The sequence below is a fragment of the Balaenoptera musculus genome, chromosome 11, assembly GCF_009873245.2.
Source record: "Balaenoptera musculus isolate JJ_BM4_2016_0621 chromosome 11, mBalMus1.pri.v3, whole genome shotgun sequence".
NCBI lineage: Eukaryota > Metazoa > Chordata > Mammalia > Artiodactyla > Balaenopteridae > Balaenoptera > Balaenoptera musculus.
The window spans coordinates 34,433,972-34,453,808 of record NC_045795.1 but is presented as its reverse complement, the minus strand read 5'-3'; the positions used below and the strand labels follow the sequence as shown (position 1 = coordinate 34,453,808).

Here is a 19,837-nt window from a genome sequence, read left to right as displayed (position 1 = left end):
GGGAATATAGCCAGTATTTTGTAGAAACTATAAATGGAATATAACCTTTAAAAATTGTGAATCACTATGTTGTACACCTGTAAAATTATGTAATATTGTACATCAACTATACTTCAATAAAAAAAAAAAAGAAAGAAATACTGGGTCATAGTGTCCCCTGAAGACAGCTGAATACTTGGGCAGGATTTGTCCCCTGGGAACCCATGCTGGGTCCTGGCAATCAGCATTCTTTGCCAAGGGCTTATAGCCATCTGTTGAGCAATTCTGCCCAGCCTAGCATCCTATGCTTTATGGGGTCTAGTCTTCAAAAGCAGACTATCCACCCTTTTCCCATTTTGGGCACTTCTCTTTCTGTCCATGTTGTCTCAGGCCCACCCCCATGGGCTTGGGAAACTCAGCTAGTGTCCTCTAGTCCTGGGATGTGACCCTTGGGGTACCTGTGATGTGTCTCTGTTGGCCTTGGTTTCCTCCTTGAGTATTGGTCTTGCCCTTCCCATGTTGCCTGGATTCCAATTCTGTCTCTGCTACTTTCCATGTAACACCTTGGGCAAGTTTCTTATATGGGAAGTGGAATAACAATAGTTCTCACCTCCTGGGGTTTTGAGAAAACTCAGTGAGTTGTACACATAGAGCCCTCAGAATAGTGCCCGGTTCAAGTAAGCTCTCAGCGCAGATGTGTACCATTATTGCTGGCCCTGTTCTTGCCGGGGAAGGTGGAGGCCAATTGGAAATGGTGTGGCTTTGCCTGTGGCTCTTGTCTAGTCTCCCTGCAGCCTCCTTCCTAACCAGCACATTTGTCCTTCCTGCTATGAACATGGATTAAAAGCCCTGCCCTCTGTACAGTGTGTGCTCCTCTTTAATATTCATCTTTGGATAGAAGCCTTTCTGCCCCTCTTTTGTACACATCCCTGTTGAAGGCCGAGCATGTCACAGAGCCACTGTGCAGCCCACTGGTGTCTCTTCTTTCTTATGGGGACAATTTGCTTTCTAAAAATCCACTGTATCCTTCTTGGAGTCTCCCATTTGTCCTAACAGCCAGCTTCACTGTTAGGGTGAGGGCAGCACAGCCATGGTGGCTAAGTCTAGGCACTGAAACCAGAGGCCTGCGTTCAGATCAGTCCTGCCTCGTTCTGGCTGTACAACCTTGGGAGAGTTTTAATTCTCTTGGTCTTTTATATTTCTTGATATGTCCAGGAGATTTAAATGAGATATTTACTTCTTGGAAAGCTACACTGAAACCCACAGTAAGCTGGCAATAATGTTGTCTGGTGATTGCTGTTACTATTATCTGGCTACAGACTCATGCTGTCCTTTTTCTCTAAATTTTGGAAATCCAACTTCTTAAAGACTGAATTGCATATCTAACCATACTCTTCCCGTTGCTCGCCCAGGATGGCAGACAAGATAATGGTCTCAACTCTCACCATTACTGTTACTACAACCATCACTATTGCTAATAACAATAATAATTATAATTTGTATTCCTTGAACACTTACTATTACGTGCCTGCACTGTTTGGAGAGCTTTCCATGCTGCTTCTCTTCTAATCTTCAAGACCACAATAAGGGGAAATCTGCATTGTTATCTGCATTTTTTCCCTAAGATTTCTGATGTTTCCATTTACTTCATTTTATTGCACGTTGCTTTATTGCACTTTGCAAATATTGTTTTTTACAAATTGAAGATTTGGGGCAACGCTGCATTGAGGAATTCTATAGGGGATATTTTTCTAACAGCATTTGCTCACTTCATATCTCTGTGTCGCATTTTGGTAATTCTCACAAAATTTCAAACATTTTCATTATTATTATATTTGTTATGGTGTCTGTGATCAGTGATCTTTGACATTACTACTATGACCCACTGAATGCTCAGATGATGGTTGACATTTTTTAGCAATAAAGTATTTTTTAATTAAAGTTTGTACTTTTTTTTAGACATAATGCTTTTGTACACTTAATAGACTACAGTATAGTGTAAACATAACTTTTATATGCACTGGGAAACCAAAAAAATTCATGTGGCTCGCTTTATTGCAATATTCACTTTATTGCCGTGGTCTGGAACCCAACCCAAAATATCTCTGAGGTGTGCCTATATTTCTATCTATAAAGCTAGTGTCTCCAGGATCTCAATCACCAAATAAAAGCACTTTGAATTCAGCTTTGAGTGACTTCAGAAGCATACCTCCGACCCCTCCCGTGGCCATCGGAGGGTTTCTGAGACCCCCAGGGAGGGGTGCCATCTTGGCAACCTTGGCTTCCTGCCACCTTGATGCCAGAATCTCCCCCTCACAAACTGCATGTCCCTTCATCCTGCGCCTTTGCAAGCCTCAGAGCTGGTAGCTTTTTGCCTTTACACTTTATATCAAAGTCAAAACCATATAATAAATTCACAAGTGAAGAAATATACTTATTTTCAAAAGGTCAACCTCACAAGGTATCAAGGAAATGCAAATTAAAACAAGGTCCATTTTTCACCTATGAGGTTGGCAAAAATGAAAGAAATTATATATTCTATAATTGGCAAGGGTGCGGTCAAAATGGGCACTGTCACCTTCCACTGGTGAGAGGATAAATAAATGTTTATATGCAATGTATAAAGGTTATAATTTCCCCGTGAAACCAGTAATTCAACCCCTAAGAAAATATGCTAAGGAAATCACTGAAGTTGCACAAATGTATTTATGTACAAAGATATGTCCATTGCTGCATTACTTTTTTTTCTTTGCTGCATTACTTTTAATATTGAAAAATGGAAACAACCTAAATGTCCAACAATAGAAGACTGATTTAATAAATTACGGTATAGCCAAATGAAAAGTACTTTAATACCATGGGATCTAAGCAAGCTACAATACTGAGTGGAAAGAATTAAGAAACAAAAGGACACACTAGATTGATCGTAAGTATTGTTTTGAACTGAAATAAAACTTAGAGGCCAAATGCTCCTGGTTAATTTTGAGTGGTGGGATTACAGGTCATTTTTTTCTCTCTCTTTATCATTTTGTTTATGTTCCAAATTTTCTACAAAGACTATTACTTTTATAAGTAGGAAAAATATATATGCAGATTGTTTAATTTCATATATATATGAATACATAACATATATTGTTTAATTTCATATATATATATATATATGACATGCATATGCTTCAGTTAAGTTCTAATGCTGTTTTCTCTACATCCTGAGAATGAAGCTGCTCTCCAGACAAGCCGCACATATGACGCCAGGCAAGGGAAGTTCCTTGGCTCCAGCAGCTTCCATGGGGCACCCACCCTCCATCTCATGGACTCCGTTTGGTGAATAAATGCCTTCCTTTCCCCACACCTTCCCATCCAGAGACCGAGTCATCAACTGAGAAAGTCAGAGCTGGAAGAAACCTCATTGACAGATCAAGGTTCTTGACCTCTCTTATACCATGGACGCTTCAGCTGTCTGGCGAAGTATATGGGATCCCCTCTCAGAATAATCATTTTAAATGCATACAATAAAACGCACAGGATTTCAAAAGAAACCATGCATTCCTTGAGCTGTAAGATTCTAGGCCATGTCTGTCATGTTTAACACAAGCTGAGGCTGGCCAAGAAGGAAACACACCTGTGATCAGCCCCGGACCCTTCGGCCTGGACCCATCATCTGTGGGCGCCTCCCTCCCTCCGAAAAACTGAGGCAATTCTGTTGCAGCTTTTCAGTCTTAATCTCCCTTTCTATCAGCCTAGGAAATGGCCCTTTGATTATCACAGAAGGAGATGAACATCGATGTCTCCACTTCCAGATGAGGAGACTGACACCCAGAGTGGTCAGGACAGGTGGGCAGGATGACCCCCCCCTCTAACATTCAGTAGGCTCACATGACCTGCTCTGGTTAATCAGAGCTCATCCAGGGCTTCTGCGGGACCAACTGGGACATGGATGCTCTTCTCCTTCTAGGGCTGCCCAGAGGAAAGAGGATGTCTGAGGGTGAAGCCAAACCAAAAGAAAAATGAAACTTAGGGAAGCTAAGAAACTGAGAATGCAGGATGTTTGTGGGGCCTTTGATCTACCTGAGGCAGGTCCCCGAGTTTTCAATTACATGAGCCAACACATTACCTCTCCCTTTTTCTTTTTTTCAGCCAGTTTGAGTTGAGTTCAATTACCTGCTGACCAAGTCAGGTGCAGATTATCCCCATTTTACAGATGAGGACAACTGAGGCAGGGCAAGAGAATTAAATGACTAGCAAGTGGCAGAGTGATGATCTGAATTTTACACCTCCTGACCTTAACCGTGACTGCCTACAAGTCCAGGTGAAGGTCAGATTCATCCCTCCTTGGAGGAGTCAGATTCTTTGGCCAAGAGTTCTGCTCATTGTTATTGTGTGCCCTCCATCTGAGGCTCAAAACAGAAAGTTCTGAGGCTCACAGCCACGAGACCACCTACCACAGTCACGGCCCTGGGAGGTACGGTCCTCCGACATACACATCTCTTTGGGCTGCCCACGTGGGGTCCCCTCTCCTTAAACTTGTAGGTAATGTTCATTCTACTTCCTCTCACCTGCACAAATGGTGCAGTTTGTCCCCAGAATCCCACAGACACCTCTGGGGAGGTGGGGCATAGGTGGGAACAGCTCAAAACCCTCCCCATCATTTCCTCCTGGCCCAGCCAGACACCTCCCTGTGTTGCCGCAGTCCCGGGCTCACCTGTAAATCAGTACCTCATCGTCGGAGCAGTTGTACTGCAGCTGGTACATCTTCACCCGGGGGGCGGACTTGCTGACCGACCACTTGACCAGGGCCGAGGTGGTGGTCACATCGGACACCAGCACAGCCCGTTCCGGGGGGCTTTTGGGAGGCTCCCCGCCCCCACTACCTCCACCTCCCCGGCTGGTCTTGCTGGAGCCAGTGATGTCCGAGAGGCGGGACTTGGGGGACGCCGTGCGGCTGGTGCTATTGCTGAGGTGTGGCAGCTGGACAATGGAGACCTCCACTGTGGCCGTGGCCTCCCCGGCGGCGTTGGCAGCGATGCAGGTGAAGGCGCCGCTGTCCTGAGACGTGGTGATGAGGATGTCCAGGGTGCCGTTGTCATACACGGCAGTCCTGGAGGAGTTCCCCACCAGGCGGTCATCGGGGGCCACCCAGTGGATGAGGGGGCTGGGGTCCCCGATGGCCTTGCACTTGAGTGTGGCCGCCTGGCCCTCCAGGACCAGCAGCTTGTGCGTGTGCTGGGTGATGAGAGGCGGTTCGCACACAAACTCCTCCTCGCGCACGTGCCAGAAGTAGCGGCCCTTGAGGCCCCCCGGGGAGCCACAAGTCTCCAGGTCATCGTCCCGCTCGAGCCTCCGCAGCCAGAGAAGCTCGCAGTTACAGTGCAGTGGGTTTCCCCCAAAACTAAAGGACAGGGGTGGAGCGAAGGGCGTGGCCGTCAGGGCAGAGGCCTGGGAGTGGGCGAAGATGGGGTCCGGGGGCAGCTTCTGCAGCCGGTTGGAGGTGAGGTCCAGGCGGGCCAGTTTCTGCAGGTCGGCGAAAGTGCCCTCGGTGATGTGGTCCAGCAGGTTGTGGTCCAGGCTCAGCTGGTGCAGGTTGACCATGCGCCGCACAGAGCCCCAGGGCAGGCCGTGGAGGTTGTTGTAGGAGAGGTCCAGATCCTCCAGCGTCAGCAGGAAGTCCTCGAAGGCCTCGTCTGCGATGCCTCCCAGCTGGTTGTTGTTCACAATGAGGTGCTGCAGGTTGACCAGGCCCCGCAGCGTGTCCTCCCCGAGGCTGGGCAGCCGGTTGCTGTCAAGGTGCAGGGAGCGCAGGCTCTCGAGGTCCAGGAAGGAGAAGGGCTGGATGTGGCTGATGGTGTTCCTGGACAGTGTCAGGTCCACCAGCCCCGTCATGTTGGCGAAGTCCTGGCGGCCGATGTGGATGATAAAGTTGCCGCCCAGACGCAGCTCCACCGTCCGCCGGTCGATGTCAGGGGGTACGAAGAGCAGCCCCTTGGAGGGGCACAGGGTCCCCAGTGACTCAGACAGGTTCTGGCAGACACAGTACTTGGGGCAGGCGTCGACCACGGCAAACGCCATGCCAAACGCCAGCAGGCCACCAAGCAGGGTCTCCATGGTCTGGTCACTCAGGCCGCGGCGCCTGGAAGGGAGGGACACAAGGTCAGGGTCAGGAGGCGACTTCCTAAAGCCCTGGCCCAGAGCTTCCTCCCTCACACCCACCCCCTGCCTTGCGGAGCAGTAGAATAGCATCTGCTCACGCAGGTGTAATCTCTTCAACCAGTCCCTCCAATACAATTCTACTTTTTCCTTTCTCCTTAGCTCTTATCACCTTGGAACAGACTATTTAATTACTTATTATGTTTATGGAATATTTTCTATCTCCCTCACTAGAATGTCAGTTCCATGAGGGCAGGTACTTTTGTCTATTTTGTTAATTGCTATAACCTGCACATCTAGCACAGTGCCTGGAACATAGTAGATGCTCAATAAATATTTGTTGGATGGATGCATGGATGGATAATTCCATACCAGTGGTTCATCTAATAATCATTGGATTTGAAAAGTGTTTTATGGCTGTATTTTGAAGCGGTTTTGCCTTCTTAATTGGATTAGGCTCAGCACGAAATCAAATTGGACCAGCATTCCCTAAGAACAAGAACATGGACAAGGAGAGAGCTGTCCCTGGGAGATGCCAGGGTTAGTGGGGAACTGGCTTTGGGTAAGTTCTTCCCCATGGAGAATCCACATAGTGGGTGAATCTCTGGGAGTTCAGGGAGGTGAAGAAGGGGGTGGGATGGGAAGCCAAGGCATGGACTTCTTCTGAGCACTTAGTATGTGCTGGGTCCCCTGCCTGGACCTTCATATACATCACCTCATTCCCCTCACAGGGAAGGGCTTATCTGTGTATATAAATGAGGACTTGTCCACGGCCTAAGAGCCTCCTTCAGGTCCTTATGCAAAAGTCACCTTCTCACCAAGGCCCTACCCTCTGTGCACATCCCTCTTCCTTGCTCTGCATTTTCTCCTTGGAATTGATCACTATTTAAGTTACTGTATGCTTCACCTACGTGTCTTGTTATTGTTTGTCTTCTGCACTGGCAAAAAAGCCCCAAACGGTTGGGGCTTGTTTTTATTCACCACTGAATAAAAGGCCTATAGCACTGCCTGTCGCACAGTAGGTGCTTTTGTGAGAATGACTATCCAGGGAAGGAAGGAACAGAGCTTTGGATCAGGTCTTTGAATCTCCAAATCTTACAGTTTCATCATTATTCCATGTGGCTCTATTTATGTAGTACTAAGAACATCAACTGAGTTGGACTTTCGGAAAACCATTGCACACTGGCTGTGTAGCATCACGCAGACCAACAGCTCTCGATTTGCCTTCTAGGAGTGCTAATTAGGGTTCTGCAAGGAAGGCTCCTAAGGCCACTGAATTGGGAAGCACAGCCCACTCTTGCTCACCCTTGCAAAAGCTCTCTATGCACTAGCAAGTTCGTAGAAGGGTTGAGAAATTCTGTGGCAGTAAAGAAATTTGAATTAATGTTTAATTCGGCATTGCTCCTTTTTTTAAGCTAAATATACTCCTATTTTTTTGCATAACAACTATTAATGCCTTGAGGAAGGAGAGCTCTATTGCTCCCAGTTTAAGGAGCACAGATACAGACAAAACAACTAGCTGATAAAAAAAAGATACATAGTAAATTTAAAAACCTATTCCAATCAGATTTGACTTTATTGTGAAGATTTGAGTTCCATCATTGTGTCTCTTTAAGGGTAAATCTCCCACCTGAAACGCTTCAGGGTGAGATTTACTTTGCATTTTATCTGTAGTGAGTGTTATTCCTGAACAGCACTGTCCAATAGAAACATAATACGAGCCACGAATATAATTTTAAATTACATATTAAATTACATTTAAATTACATGGCCATATTAAAAAAGTGAAAAGAAACATGTGAAATCAATTTTGATCATGTATTTTACTTAACCCACTATATCCAAAAAATTATTTCAACATGTAATCAATACAAACAATTATGAAGGAGATGTTCAACATTCTTTTATTTGTACTAAGTCTTCAAAATCCAAGTGTATTTAACACTTAGAGCACATTTCAAGTGCTCAATAGCCTTATGCGACTATGGGCTTCCACAATGGACAGCACCGTTAGAGCAGGTGTTAGCTAAGTGTAGCCCAAGGGCCAAATCCAGCCTGCCACCTGTGTTTGTAAATAAAGTTTTATTAGAACACGGCCATGCTCATGTTTGCATATGGCCTGTGTCTTTTTTCACGCTACAATGGTGGAAGTAAGTAGTTGCAGCAGACAGAATATGGCCAGCAAAAGCCTAAAATATTTTCTGTCTTGCCCTTTACAGAAAAAGTTTGCTTACCTCTGTTCCAGAGGATTTTCTTTTCTTTACATCTTCTTCATTATGGTCACCCTCATTAAAAGCCTTTGTCAACGTGCCTATTTCCATGCAGCTCTGCTCTGAGCTCCCATGAGCAAAAGCCCACCCTTCCAGTCCCTGCTCTCGCCCATCTCCCCCTTGAGGGGTACCAGCCTGCCCTGACCCAGGTCCCACCAGGCACATCCATCCCAGAGGTGTCTACATGTGGAAGCTTTTGTACCACCTTCTCCATGCCCAAATGCATGGCCTTCTAGGTCCATACTTAGCTGGGTGCTGATAAAGCAAACAGGAATCTTTTCCATCTGCCTTGACCCTCTTCTTATGTTTAGCACAAGGACAAGTCTTTGCAAGAGCTGGTTCTACCCATTTCTCCACTTTCTTTCTCACGACTCTTTCTTCCTTTGTTCTTCTTGCTTCGACTACGCTCAACCTCTCTCACTTATAATTGCCAGGCTTGATCTTCCTCCAAGCCCTGCTCTCTTCCTGGCTTCTCTGCCGCCTCCACTCCCGCCTGACCAAGCTCCTAGTGCACCTCCAGGCTCAGCTTAAGTGGCACCTGCTCCAGGAAGCCTCTCCAAAACCTAGACCAAAACAGACCTTCCTGCTATGGGCCCCTTAGCACCCTATACTTGTCCTACGTATTGCTCACCACACTTATACAATTCCTTAATCACTTACACGTCTGTCTCCCTAGACTGGAAACTCCACAAGGCAGGGAATTTATCTACCCTGTCTACCCATCACTGTATCCCAGCACCCAGTACCACACCCGACTTGTAGTAAGTGCCCAATCAGTATCGAATGAGTGAATGAATAAAATCTGGTGCTGAGCCAAGGGAGCTTCTGGCATTGTCACTGAGGTTCTGAGTTCTGTATCAGCTCTGTCCAGGGCTCACTTGGCTAATCAGCTGAGAAAACCATCTTTGTGGAGTGGCCTGGTCACACAGAAGCTTCAGAAGTATCTTCCGGCAGCCATCCGTGCGCTTTCAAGCATATGGCTCATTGTGGTCATAGAGTCAGGGAGGTCAGAGGTCTCTGGCCACTTCATCTGCTCAAGGAGAGGTGAGTGGTATCTCCTACACCCACTGGGGACACAGGGATAGCCACCCCCAAGGAGGTCCCTTGCTAGTTAAGCTGGAGGTGGCTGTGTGCACGCGTGCCTGTGTCTATGTGCATGTGTATGTTTATGGGGGGGTGGGTAGGGTTCTGAAAGCCTCTGGCCCCTTGAGAAGGGCATCCTCCTCATGAGCTCTTGTCAGTAAACACCGCAGTTTCTAAGGCTCAGCAGCACTTTCCAACATCTTCCCATCGCTGCACACACAGGAAATGGTAATAATCATTGTCAAGTGCATCTGAGTCCAGAGCCGAGGCTGTTGGCGGCCTGTGGGGGTATCTTCCACTGTCCCTCCAGATCCTCTTTCTCCTCCCTCTCTGACCCTGCCCTGTGTCCTGGAAGGCTGACCAGCATGGGCGGCATCAGTGCGATATGGACTGACTGCCCTGTCCTACGGCATCCTTGGGCCTTTCCATCCCTGCCTCTGTCGCCTGCCCTCCGGCAGTGGCAGCAAGCAGGAACGATCCGGACACTTTGGGATGCACACCCTGCATGGGGCCCATGGTTTCAAACAGTTGTGCCCCTGTAAATTGTGCTAAACAAACCACATTTAAAAAAAGAGTTTGTTGAGGATTAACAAACATCTAATGAATTCATATCTGTGACATAATAGAGCTGGGTAAATATATTTTAAGTAATCAGCATGGGAGCTTACTGACAGAGAAGTGACTATTGAATCTTAATTAAAATTGTATTCTGAGAACCGTCACTTATTACTCTTATAGCCAACAAAAAGCAGCTTAAACCCCAAGTTGGGAGGGAGGTGAGGGGAACGGGGTAGATAACAGGCAACTAGTGCACACCTAGTGGGGGTGGGGAGGGTCTCTCTTTTGAGCAGAGATTTGAACAAATGATAGAAAGAGCAACCCAGGTCCCTCTAAGCATCTCGGAATGGTGTAGGTGGTGGAGGGGACCACGGAGAGGTGTCGGATTAGGAGTAGAAGGCTGGTATCAGGAACAAAGAAGCAGATGAAAGCAGGCAGGAGGGGCCGAAGCTGAGAGAGGTGCGTGGGGATCAGAAGCGAGGCTATGAAATGGATGCTGGTATCAAATGTCAGAATCAGCCTTCATGGGAGGAATCCATCCGCAAAGGAGCAAGAGCTTGTCTGCTCAGAATGTCTATGAGCCAGGACTGGGGGGGAGGGGAGGGGCGAGTCAAGAAAGTTGCCAGAGAGACCAGGCGATGAGCTGGAGAGGAAGAGAAACAATCTCCCCTGGCCCTGCAGTGCCTGGGAGAATCAGCATGTCTCTGGGGGTTTACCCAGGGTAGGAACAGTTCTCCTCCCTTCCTCCCTAGGTTTCTGGACGTGGTTTTCACAACAACTCTGCAAGGCGAGTGCTGCCACTAGTCCATTAAGATGCTCTGGTGTAATTGGAAAGAGGTGTCCCCACTGGGCGTCTGGAGTCCTCCTTAGCGGAACAGCCTTGTGCAGTGAGCAACCTGATCTACCGTACCTCATGGCCTGAGTATTGCTACCCCTGTTTTAACCACCAGGAAGTGAGGTTCAAAGAGACTTGGACCTGCCCAAACTCTCCCATCTCCCCTGAGAAGAATCATGATTTGAACTCAGGATAGTCTGGCTCCTGGCCGCCCTGAGAGTAGAAGAGGCCCCTCTAGAGGCTTCCATGTGCCTGGTGTACGTAGAAACCGGCTGCCTCTACCATGAGATTGCTTAGTAACCTGTGACAACCCAGCTGTTCAACTAAATTTGGGCACTTGTGTTTCCTGCTTGGGGATGGGCCTGGAAGGAACGCTGCTGGTGTTCTCAGAAGCTGAGGCCTAATTGGCTCAGAAAGACCCACCTGTCAGGCCCGATGGTAGTGAGTCACACACATACACACGCACGCACGCACACAATTAAATATACTGGCAATGAATATAAAGTTGTGGAGCTAGGCTGGTGGTTTGTAATCAGAATCTCCAGATGGGATTTTATATTTAAAACCAAAGGAAAAAAAGAACGATGAGGACAGAAAGGGGAAAACTAAGGGACACGGCAGACATGGCAGCACAAAAGGAAAGTTCCTGTTCCTTCACTTGATGTGGAGACCACAGACTTTCCTCGCCCTTCCCCCAGCCCCTGGCCCTGCCTTCCTGCCAGAACCACCTCGAGCTGTTCCAGACAGAAGAGGCAACATTTAGCAGATGGCTGGCACGATATATGTGATATCTCTCCACCCTGATTTCCATTTAAAAGATACCTTAGCAACCAGCCGAGGAGCCACCCGCCCCTGGAGCCTGTAAATCAAGTAAGATGCCTGTCTCTGCTTCAGGTAAAAAGAAATGGCCCCTCCAGGGTGCTCCAGGCCGACAGGAAAGTGTGAATTAATAAGAGGGGGAGGGGTTCGTATCTGCCAGGAGAGGCAGCCGCCTGCGTCTTCTTTCCAGACTTGCCCTCTCAGAGTACTTGCTGCTCCCCATAAATCGCACCACTCAAGGCGAGCCCTGAAGGGACCTGCACGGGAGCCAGGGGACCGGAAAAGGAAACTTGATTTTCAGACATGGGTTTCCTGAAGGGGCTGCTTCTCTGATCTAGGAGTTGTCAGGTGGCGACCCTGCCTCCAGCCCGGTGCGTGGTTCCAGGTTGAGGCTTCCAGCCCCTGTCCTTGCCCCGTCGCCAGCACCTCCACCTCTCAGGCCCTTAGGAAGTAACAGTCTGGGGCTTCTTCTAAGGGTAAGAGAAATGAGTTAGCATCAGAGAACTGATTTTCTCCATCCCCCTCCCTGATGCTGCTTTGCGCAGGAATCCTTCTAGAATCTCGAGAAAGAGGGGATGGGGGCAAGTTCAGTGGATGTGTTGGAGAGGGAGATAGCTCCTGACCACAGAGAGCTCCCAGTCTGATGGGGGGAGGCATAGCTTTTGACCACAGGCAGCTTCTATGTTGATGTTGGAGTCACAGCTTCTAGTTTGAAGGGAGAGGGAGAGACCGAGAGACAGAGACAGAGAAAGCCAGAAAGCCTGCCCTTGGAAGGTCCTAGCTCCATGGCTGCAGAAAGACACCCACACAGGATGGGCAAAAACATTCCCTGTGCCGTCCCCAGGCAAAGCCGGGGAGACAGAGGCCACATCCCAAATCCTGGGACTTCTTCATAAACTAGCTGAAAAGACTGGTCTTAGATAGCAGAGGTAACAGGAAAGAAAAGGGAAACGAAGTCTAAAACATCCAAGGGCAGAATGAGCCCACTTAGGCTCTGTTTAAACTTCTATTGTGCAAGGTAAGCAGTTGTTATCCTAAGTAAGCTATTAAGCTCAGAACTGCTTCCTGTCTGCTCAGTGACAGCACGATGCCTCCGTGTTAACACATCCACGATAGCTTTGATTGTGTTGCAGTGTAATTATGTGTTTCCCTGTTTTCTACCCTATTCACCTGGGAACCCCTTCTTGGCAGGGACTGTATTTTGTTCAGCTCTGAATCCCCAGTAGTAAGCCCAGGACGTAGCACAGAGCAGGCACCAGGCACATGTTTGATAGAGAATGAATGAATGAATGAGAGCTCCAGCAGGAACAGCTGTACACCTTGGCACCTTCGACCCTGTACACGCCCTCTTACTGCAGGAGTGTGCTCGCCCCCGTCTGGGGCGGGCCAGCCAGGCTGGCGCATTCATGCCCTGGAGAACAGCCCCCCAACCAAGGCTAGTAAGGGGGGTGGAAGATAAAGACCTCAGCTTCCTCGCCGGTTGGGTGGAACGACTCCGAAGCATGTTGTGCACAGACTCCTACGGGTCCCCAGTGAGACTGAGCCGCAGTGGCCCTTCGCAGCCGCCTGCTTCTAACACACCCTGTTACTGGTTGCCTTCCCCTCCCCACGTCACCTCCCAGCCCTCTTCCTCTTCCTGGGAGTCCTGCGATCACGGGCCAAATAAGCCACTTACACTCAAGTCCTTGTTTCAAGTCCACTTCTGGGGCATCCAGCCCAGGGCACACTTCCGTACAACTCTCGTGCTGTAAGGTACCCGCCGAGCCTGGGCCATTGTGGAAACGTCAGACACGTGGGAATCAAACATGATCGGAAAGCCACGCACATCCTCCTCAGTGACTAACACGAACAGGCCGCTTATTGAAGGCAAGAGACCTTAGTTCCCACACTAATGATAGGTAGTGAGAGTTGAATGGAAAGTGGCTTCTACCCAACGTATTCACAACCAGGGCTGTGGAACACTAGCCCTCTTCTGTCTTGAGACACGTGTGAGCCAGTGTGTGGATGAGCGTTCGCGTGTGAATGAGGGAGGCCCGTGTACGGATGGGCGTGGAGCACGAGTGGAGGGTGTGTGTGTGTGAGGGGGGCAGGCGTGCCTGAGTGTGCCCGGAGGCGCCTTCGTGGGTGAGCGAGGGGGCGCTGCACGGATGGAGGCGGTGACTGGGGGACCCGCGGGCGTGGTGACTGGGGGACCCGCGGGCGTGGTGACTGGGGGACCCGCGGGCGTGGTGACTGGGGGACCCGCGGGCGTGGTGGCTGGGGGACCCGCGGGCGTGGTGACTGGGGGACCCCCGGGCGTGGTGACTGGGGGACCCGCGTGTGTGGTGGCTGGGGGACCCGCGGGCGTGGTGGCTGGGGGACCCGCGGGCGTGGTGGCTGGGGGACCCGCGGGCGTGGTGGCTGGGGGACCCGCGGGCGTGGTGGCTGGGGGACCCGCGGGCGTGGTGGCTGGGGGACCCGCGGGCGTGGTGACTGGGGGACCCCCGGGCGTGGTGACTGGGGGACCCGCGGGCGTGGTGGCTGGGGGACCCGCGGGCGTGGTGACTGGGGGACCCGCGTGTGTGGTGGCTGGGGGACCCGCGGGCGTGGTGGCTGGGGGACCCGCGGGCGTGGTGGCTGGGGGACCCGCGGGTGCGGTGGCCGGCGGGCTGTGTGGGGGAAGGAGGGCCTGCCTGTGCGTGGAGGGTGAGAGGGGGAGGGGAGGCGAGCTGATTTGCTCAGCTTTGATGGGAACAAACGCTGTCTCGCGGCTGTGTTGTCAACTGCAAGTGCGTTACTCTCCATGGTCGCCTGTGATCCGTCCCTGCTTAGGGGACACGGACGGCCTACGGGGCTGGCAGCTCTCGGCATCGGTTCAGGCCCCGGCCTTCCGGCCGCTTTCCGCCCGTCGGCCTCCACGCCAGCCCTCAGCTGTGAGCGTGTGGGGGCTCAGCTTTCACACACACAGATCTCTGCTTCGATTCGGTCATGACTTTCAAGACTTTTCTCTGCAACAACCGCCGTTCCAAGCCTCTTTTAGATTCTATCACCCGAAGCCTCAAGCAAGCGAGGCTCCAGCTCTGGGCGGCTGGGTAGACCACCGCCTTCTTACCTCAGAGGCGGGATGCGGAGAGTGTGGATACACAGGGAGGCGTCTGCGGTGGACTCGGCCTTTCTGGTCCTTTCTGCCTCTCCCAGAGTCTTCCCCAGCAGATTCACAGCCAAGGACCCCGTCTTCGCCACTTTAGCGCTTTCATCTTCGCCTGCTCTAAACCACACAGCACCCGCCACCGAGCACCCCGGCCCCTCTCTGGTCCCCACGCACAAGGGAGCAAGCGGAGCGCGTGGTCCCCTCCAGGACCCGGTGAGGAAGGGAGAAGGGGGGTGGGTAATTCAAAGCGGCAGAAAATCCAAAACTCATTTCCACTCGGCTGGGGAATGTTCACTCTGTGATTTACTCTCCTCATTATGTTTGGCTCAGGCTAAAATTAAAATTGGCTTTTCTTCTTCAAGCCAACCAGGCTACAGGCTAGGCAATGGCTGGATAGCACTGAAGTTTCGTCCAGCTAGAGAGGTTAATTATGGGTTAACATCTGACCAGGATATCAGACTTGAAGGTCAATAGAGGTAGGGGCTGGGTCTCCCCTCAGACCGGGGCTCCCCGAGGGCGGGGCCTCCGTCTCCCCTCAGACTGGGGCTCCTTGAGGCAGGGCCGTGTCTCCCCTCAGACCGGGGCTCCCTGAGGGCGGGGCCGTGTCTCCCCTCAGACCGGGGCTCCCCGAGGGCGGGGCCGTGTCTCCCCTCAGACCGGGGCTCCCCAAGGGTGGGGCCGCGTCTCCCCTCAGACCGGGGCTCGCTGAGGGCGGGGCCGCGTCTCCCCTCAGACCGGGCTCCCCGAGGGCGGGGCTGTGTCTCCCCGAGGGCGGGGCCGCGTCTCCCCTCAGACCGGAGCTCCCCGAGGGCGGGGCTGTGTCTCCCCGAGGGCGGGGCCGCGTCTCCCCGGGGGCGGGGCTGTGGCTAGCACCTGCCCACAGTTCTTCCTGTGGGATCTGAGGCTAATATTCGCAGCGTCCTCCTGCTCCTCACAGCCCCCTCTGCTTACCCCACCGTGGGAATCCCAGGTGGGGGCCAGGCCTCCCTGAAGCAGCCGTTCCCCGCAAGTCCGCAGCTGGGCCTCCGCAGGGGCTGCCGCCAGCGTAATATCACTGAAGCTCACAGGCTCCTCTGAGAAGGGCGATGTCTCGCTGCACAGGCCTGTGGTTACTACCCTTGCCTGTTATTATGCATCTGGCGCAACATCAAGCATGGCATATATAATCTTGGACTCCTAGTAACACCTCTGATTATTAAAACAAAAAGAATTTAGACAATCAGATTGGCTTGATGGGAGTTTATTTGCCTGTTTGTGGGTGGCGGGGAGGGCGCTCCTGCATGGGGGACACAGTTACAGGCAAAGATTCCCATGTTGCACCTCCAAGGTCAGGTCTTTCCTTGGCCTTGAAACAGAATCCTCATCACCTGTTGGCCAACCTAGACTTACAAGGTGACACACGAAAGCAGGAAGAATTTTCAGTCGGGGCTACCTTTGCTGTTTTATGGAGCTCCCACAAATTCCCTCAGTAGACGCAAGTCACACTAGGGAAAAGGCCTATCTGTGGGGTCCCCTGACACGCTGTCCCATGTCACATGCCCCGGCTGAGCAGCCCTGAAGGGGCAGGAGGGGTGATGAGGCAGGGCTGCCCAGCCTCTCAGGGGTGGGGTGCAGGGTGCCAGGCCTGGTGCCCGCTCTACCCCCAGGCAAACTCCTCTTCACAGACCAGCTCTAGCTCCAGCGCCCCGCGCTTCCTCCCACTTGGTAAAAAGTATCTTCTTGTGTCCTCCCAGTTCTGGAGAGAAGGGACAGAGAAACATCATCAGTCAGGGAGGAACAGATGAAAGAACTGAAGGGACACTTAGTGAAGGGAGTTTAGACTATTTACAGAGGTGTGGGCAGGGTTCGGGGAACCCAAGAGGGGTGCTGTGGCCCCCAGGGGCTGGCAACAGAGGGAGGCTTTTCAAACCCTTTCATCCCTAGGCCTGAAGGGTTGAAGGCAGAGGGCAGTTCCCAGAACCCACGCAGTGTTACAGACGCGGGAGCGGGATAGGGATGGATAAAACCCACTGACCAACTGCAGCCTGGGCGGGAGCTGGCCAAGGACACAGTCCCCTCTCTCCCATCCTGCCTCTCACCTCCTCCTGGGCCTCCCAGTCGCCAAACCCAGGAAGCTAGAGGACAAAGGAGCCTGCAGGAAGCGGTCCACACAGGCCAGCCTCCCAGGGCACAGGGCAGGGCAGATAAAGGTGGAGAGTTCACTTGCAGGAGTGGTTGGAAAATAATCTGCACACAGAGAGAGCAGTCTTCTCTCTTGTCAACTTTCCCGGTGAGTTGTTGGATAATAAAACCACTTGTAGGGGCTTCCCTGGTGGCGCAGTGGTTGAGAATCTGCCTGCCAATGCAGGGGACACGGGTTCGAGCCCTGGTCTGGGAAGATCCCACATGCCGCGGAGCAACTGGGCCCGTGAGCCACAACTACTGAGCCTGCGCGTCTGGAGCCTGTGCTCCGCAACAAGAGAGGCCGCGATAGTGAGAGGCCTGCGCACCGCGATGAAGAGTGGCCCCCGCTTGCCACAACTAGAGAAAGCCCTCGCACAGAAACGAAGACCCACCCAACACAGCCATAAATAAATAAATAAATAAATAATAATTAAAAAAGTCTTTAAAAAACAAAAAAACAAAACCACTTGTAAGTGTAAGAAGAACAGGGAGGAAAAAGGAGGAAGAGGAGAAAGAGGAGAGAGAGATGAATCCACTGGAAACAATAAACCCCACAGAATCAAGGGCAGTAAACATGAATTCAATTTGCTTTTGCCATTTACACAGCCCAGCCTTCGTAAGCGCTGACAGGCTGATCAGATAAAAGTCGCCATTGCCACCAGGATGGCACATTTAAATGTTTATTACAAACATCAGGCTCCATTACCCTGGGATCTGCCCTCTGCATTCATAATGTTGTCTTTCTTCATGTTGGAATGGGAGCACCCTGGCTCCCGGGGACTGACTAATACAGCAGGAAGAGCCTGGTGTAGGCGTTCTGTGACCTGGGTCCCATCCTGGCCCTGCCCATGGCCTCAGCAAGCCACCTCTCCTCTGTGAAGCCTCACCTTCAGTCTCTCTTCTTTTCCCAAACTTGGCTAAAGCACTGCCATAGGCACAGCTGTCACTGTCTGGTAATGCCTTCTTCCACCTGAACTAACTGGGGACCTGTGATTAGAGAGTCTTGAGAAAGTGTGTCCTTAAACCTCTATTTTTCTGTGAACTTCTCAGAAGGCCAAAGACTTGAATTTGGTTTCAATAATTCTTACTCTTTAGCCCTTGAAATGTAGATGACGTCATCATCGTCATCACCATCTATCACCATCTAACGGTGAACACTTGCTGAGTGTTAATTTCATGCCCATCATTTCATGCTTTAACCCTTTCATCCTCCCACCCACCCTATGTAGTGGGTGTGGTAATTACCCCTATTTTACAGATGAGGCAAGTGAGGCTCAGAGAGGTGTTTAGGTGACTTGTCCAGGGTCCCCCTCCTAGTCAGTGACCACTGGTCCCTCTGGGCTGTCCGAGTGTTTTGTCAGTATTGTCAGTCTCAGGACCCTAGGACTCACCTAGCTCTCCAGGAGAGCCAATCAACAAAATGTACAGGGGCTCTAGCCAAACAGTAGGCAGAGTCACTTTATTATCAAACATTTAACTGAGAGAGAATGGGGAGCTCACCCTAGAATTTCGGGGTGGGGTTCTCCGCCCTGATGTGTCAAAGGTCAGAGTGCTCCCAGAGTTAAAGCACAAGCAGGTGAGAGATCAGGGGGCTGGTTGCTCCTGAGTGGTGTCCTTCACACTGGTCCCAGTGGGGGACTGTGAATCGCTCTTCGACTCGCACCATCACTTTGGCCTCAGGATTCAGGGGTGTTGCCGACTTGGGGGAAGGGACTCACACCTTCCTGCTATGAATGGGAAAAGCAAATCAGCTCTCGGAGGAGGCAGTGAGTTTTATGTTTCTCCTGCAACCCCCAGGGTTTAGTCTCAGCAAGCAAGTGCTCCCCTTGAGACCCTAACTCAACCAGCTTCAGGTAGGGTGAAAAAAAAAATTATTCTGATAATCAGGAGATCAGAGTGAAGTTGAAGCTGAGAGGAAGCTGCCCCCGCCACAGTGTGACCACAGCTGTCTACATCTCTCCTACCACCCTCGGTTGCCTCCAGTGTACATGGGAAGGGAGTTTGGGAGCAAGGCGATCTCTGGATCCTCTTCCAGACGTAACCTTTCCTAATCCTAGTCTTGCTGCCACACTTTCAAAGATCAAAGGAGGGTGGGAGGGAGGGAGATGCAAGAGGGAAGAGATATGGAAACATATTGTATATATATAACTGATTCACTTTGTTATAAAGCAGAAGCTAACACACCATTGTAAGGCAATTATACTTCAATAAAGATGTTAAAAAAAAAAAGATCAAATAAATGGTTAAAATATTGATCAATGGTTAAAATATTAATGGCTGATTAGGTTAACTGCGAATTCTGCACTGCTTAACCAAGGAACAGGGTCCCTAATGAAATTTTAGGCATTATCCCCTGATTTGTGGGAATGGTGTTAGGAGAGACTGCAAGGCTGGGAGAGTCTAATTGTTTTTCCTAATTCACATCACATAACTGCCTCCTGCCTTTTGACATGAAGCAGAGCCAGAAAGGACGAATGCCTCTGGCTTAAGTTCCCACACAGAGACAAGGAGATTGGATGGAGGCTCCCTAGACGAGTGAAGGAGGACTCAGTCTACTTTGCTGAAGGAAGGAAACAGGGCAACTTCCTGCTGTAGTTGAGTGGAGGAGTAGCGGAGAAGTCAGGTTGGAGAGTTGGGAGGGCAATCAAATCAGCCAGCCCTTCCTTGACGCCCAGCGTTGTGCACTTCCTCCATGGTGTGACAGTACAGAGTCCCCTGGTTGTCCTCTAATATCCATTCTCCCATTTTCCCCAGTAAGAAGCCCCAAGTGTTATTTGGCCACAAAGCCATGCAGAATAAAGACTACATTTCCCAGCTTCCCTTGTACCTAGGTGTGGTCATATGACTAAGTTTTAG

General features: G+C 50.8%; 1 protein-coding gene across 1 annotated transcript in view; it reads right to left on the bottom strand.

Annotated features, from left to right (window-relative positions):
• Nucleotides 1-19,837, bottom strand: part of LRFN2 (leucine rich repeat and fibronectin type III domain containing 2) — a 177,823-nt gene that overhangs the window by 30,054 nt on the left and 127,932 nt on the right. Inside the window, exon 2 of the mRNA XM_036869341.1 lies at nt 4,682-6,106. Within this exon, the coding sequence (XP_036725236.1) occupies nt 4,682-6,081 (1,400 nt within the window). The 5' untranslated portion in view covers nt 6,082-6,106. The remainder of the gene's footprint in view (nt 1-4,681; nt 6,107-19,837) is intronic.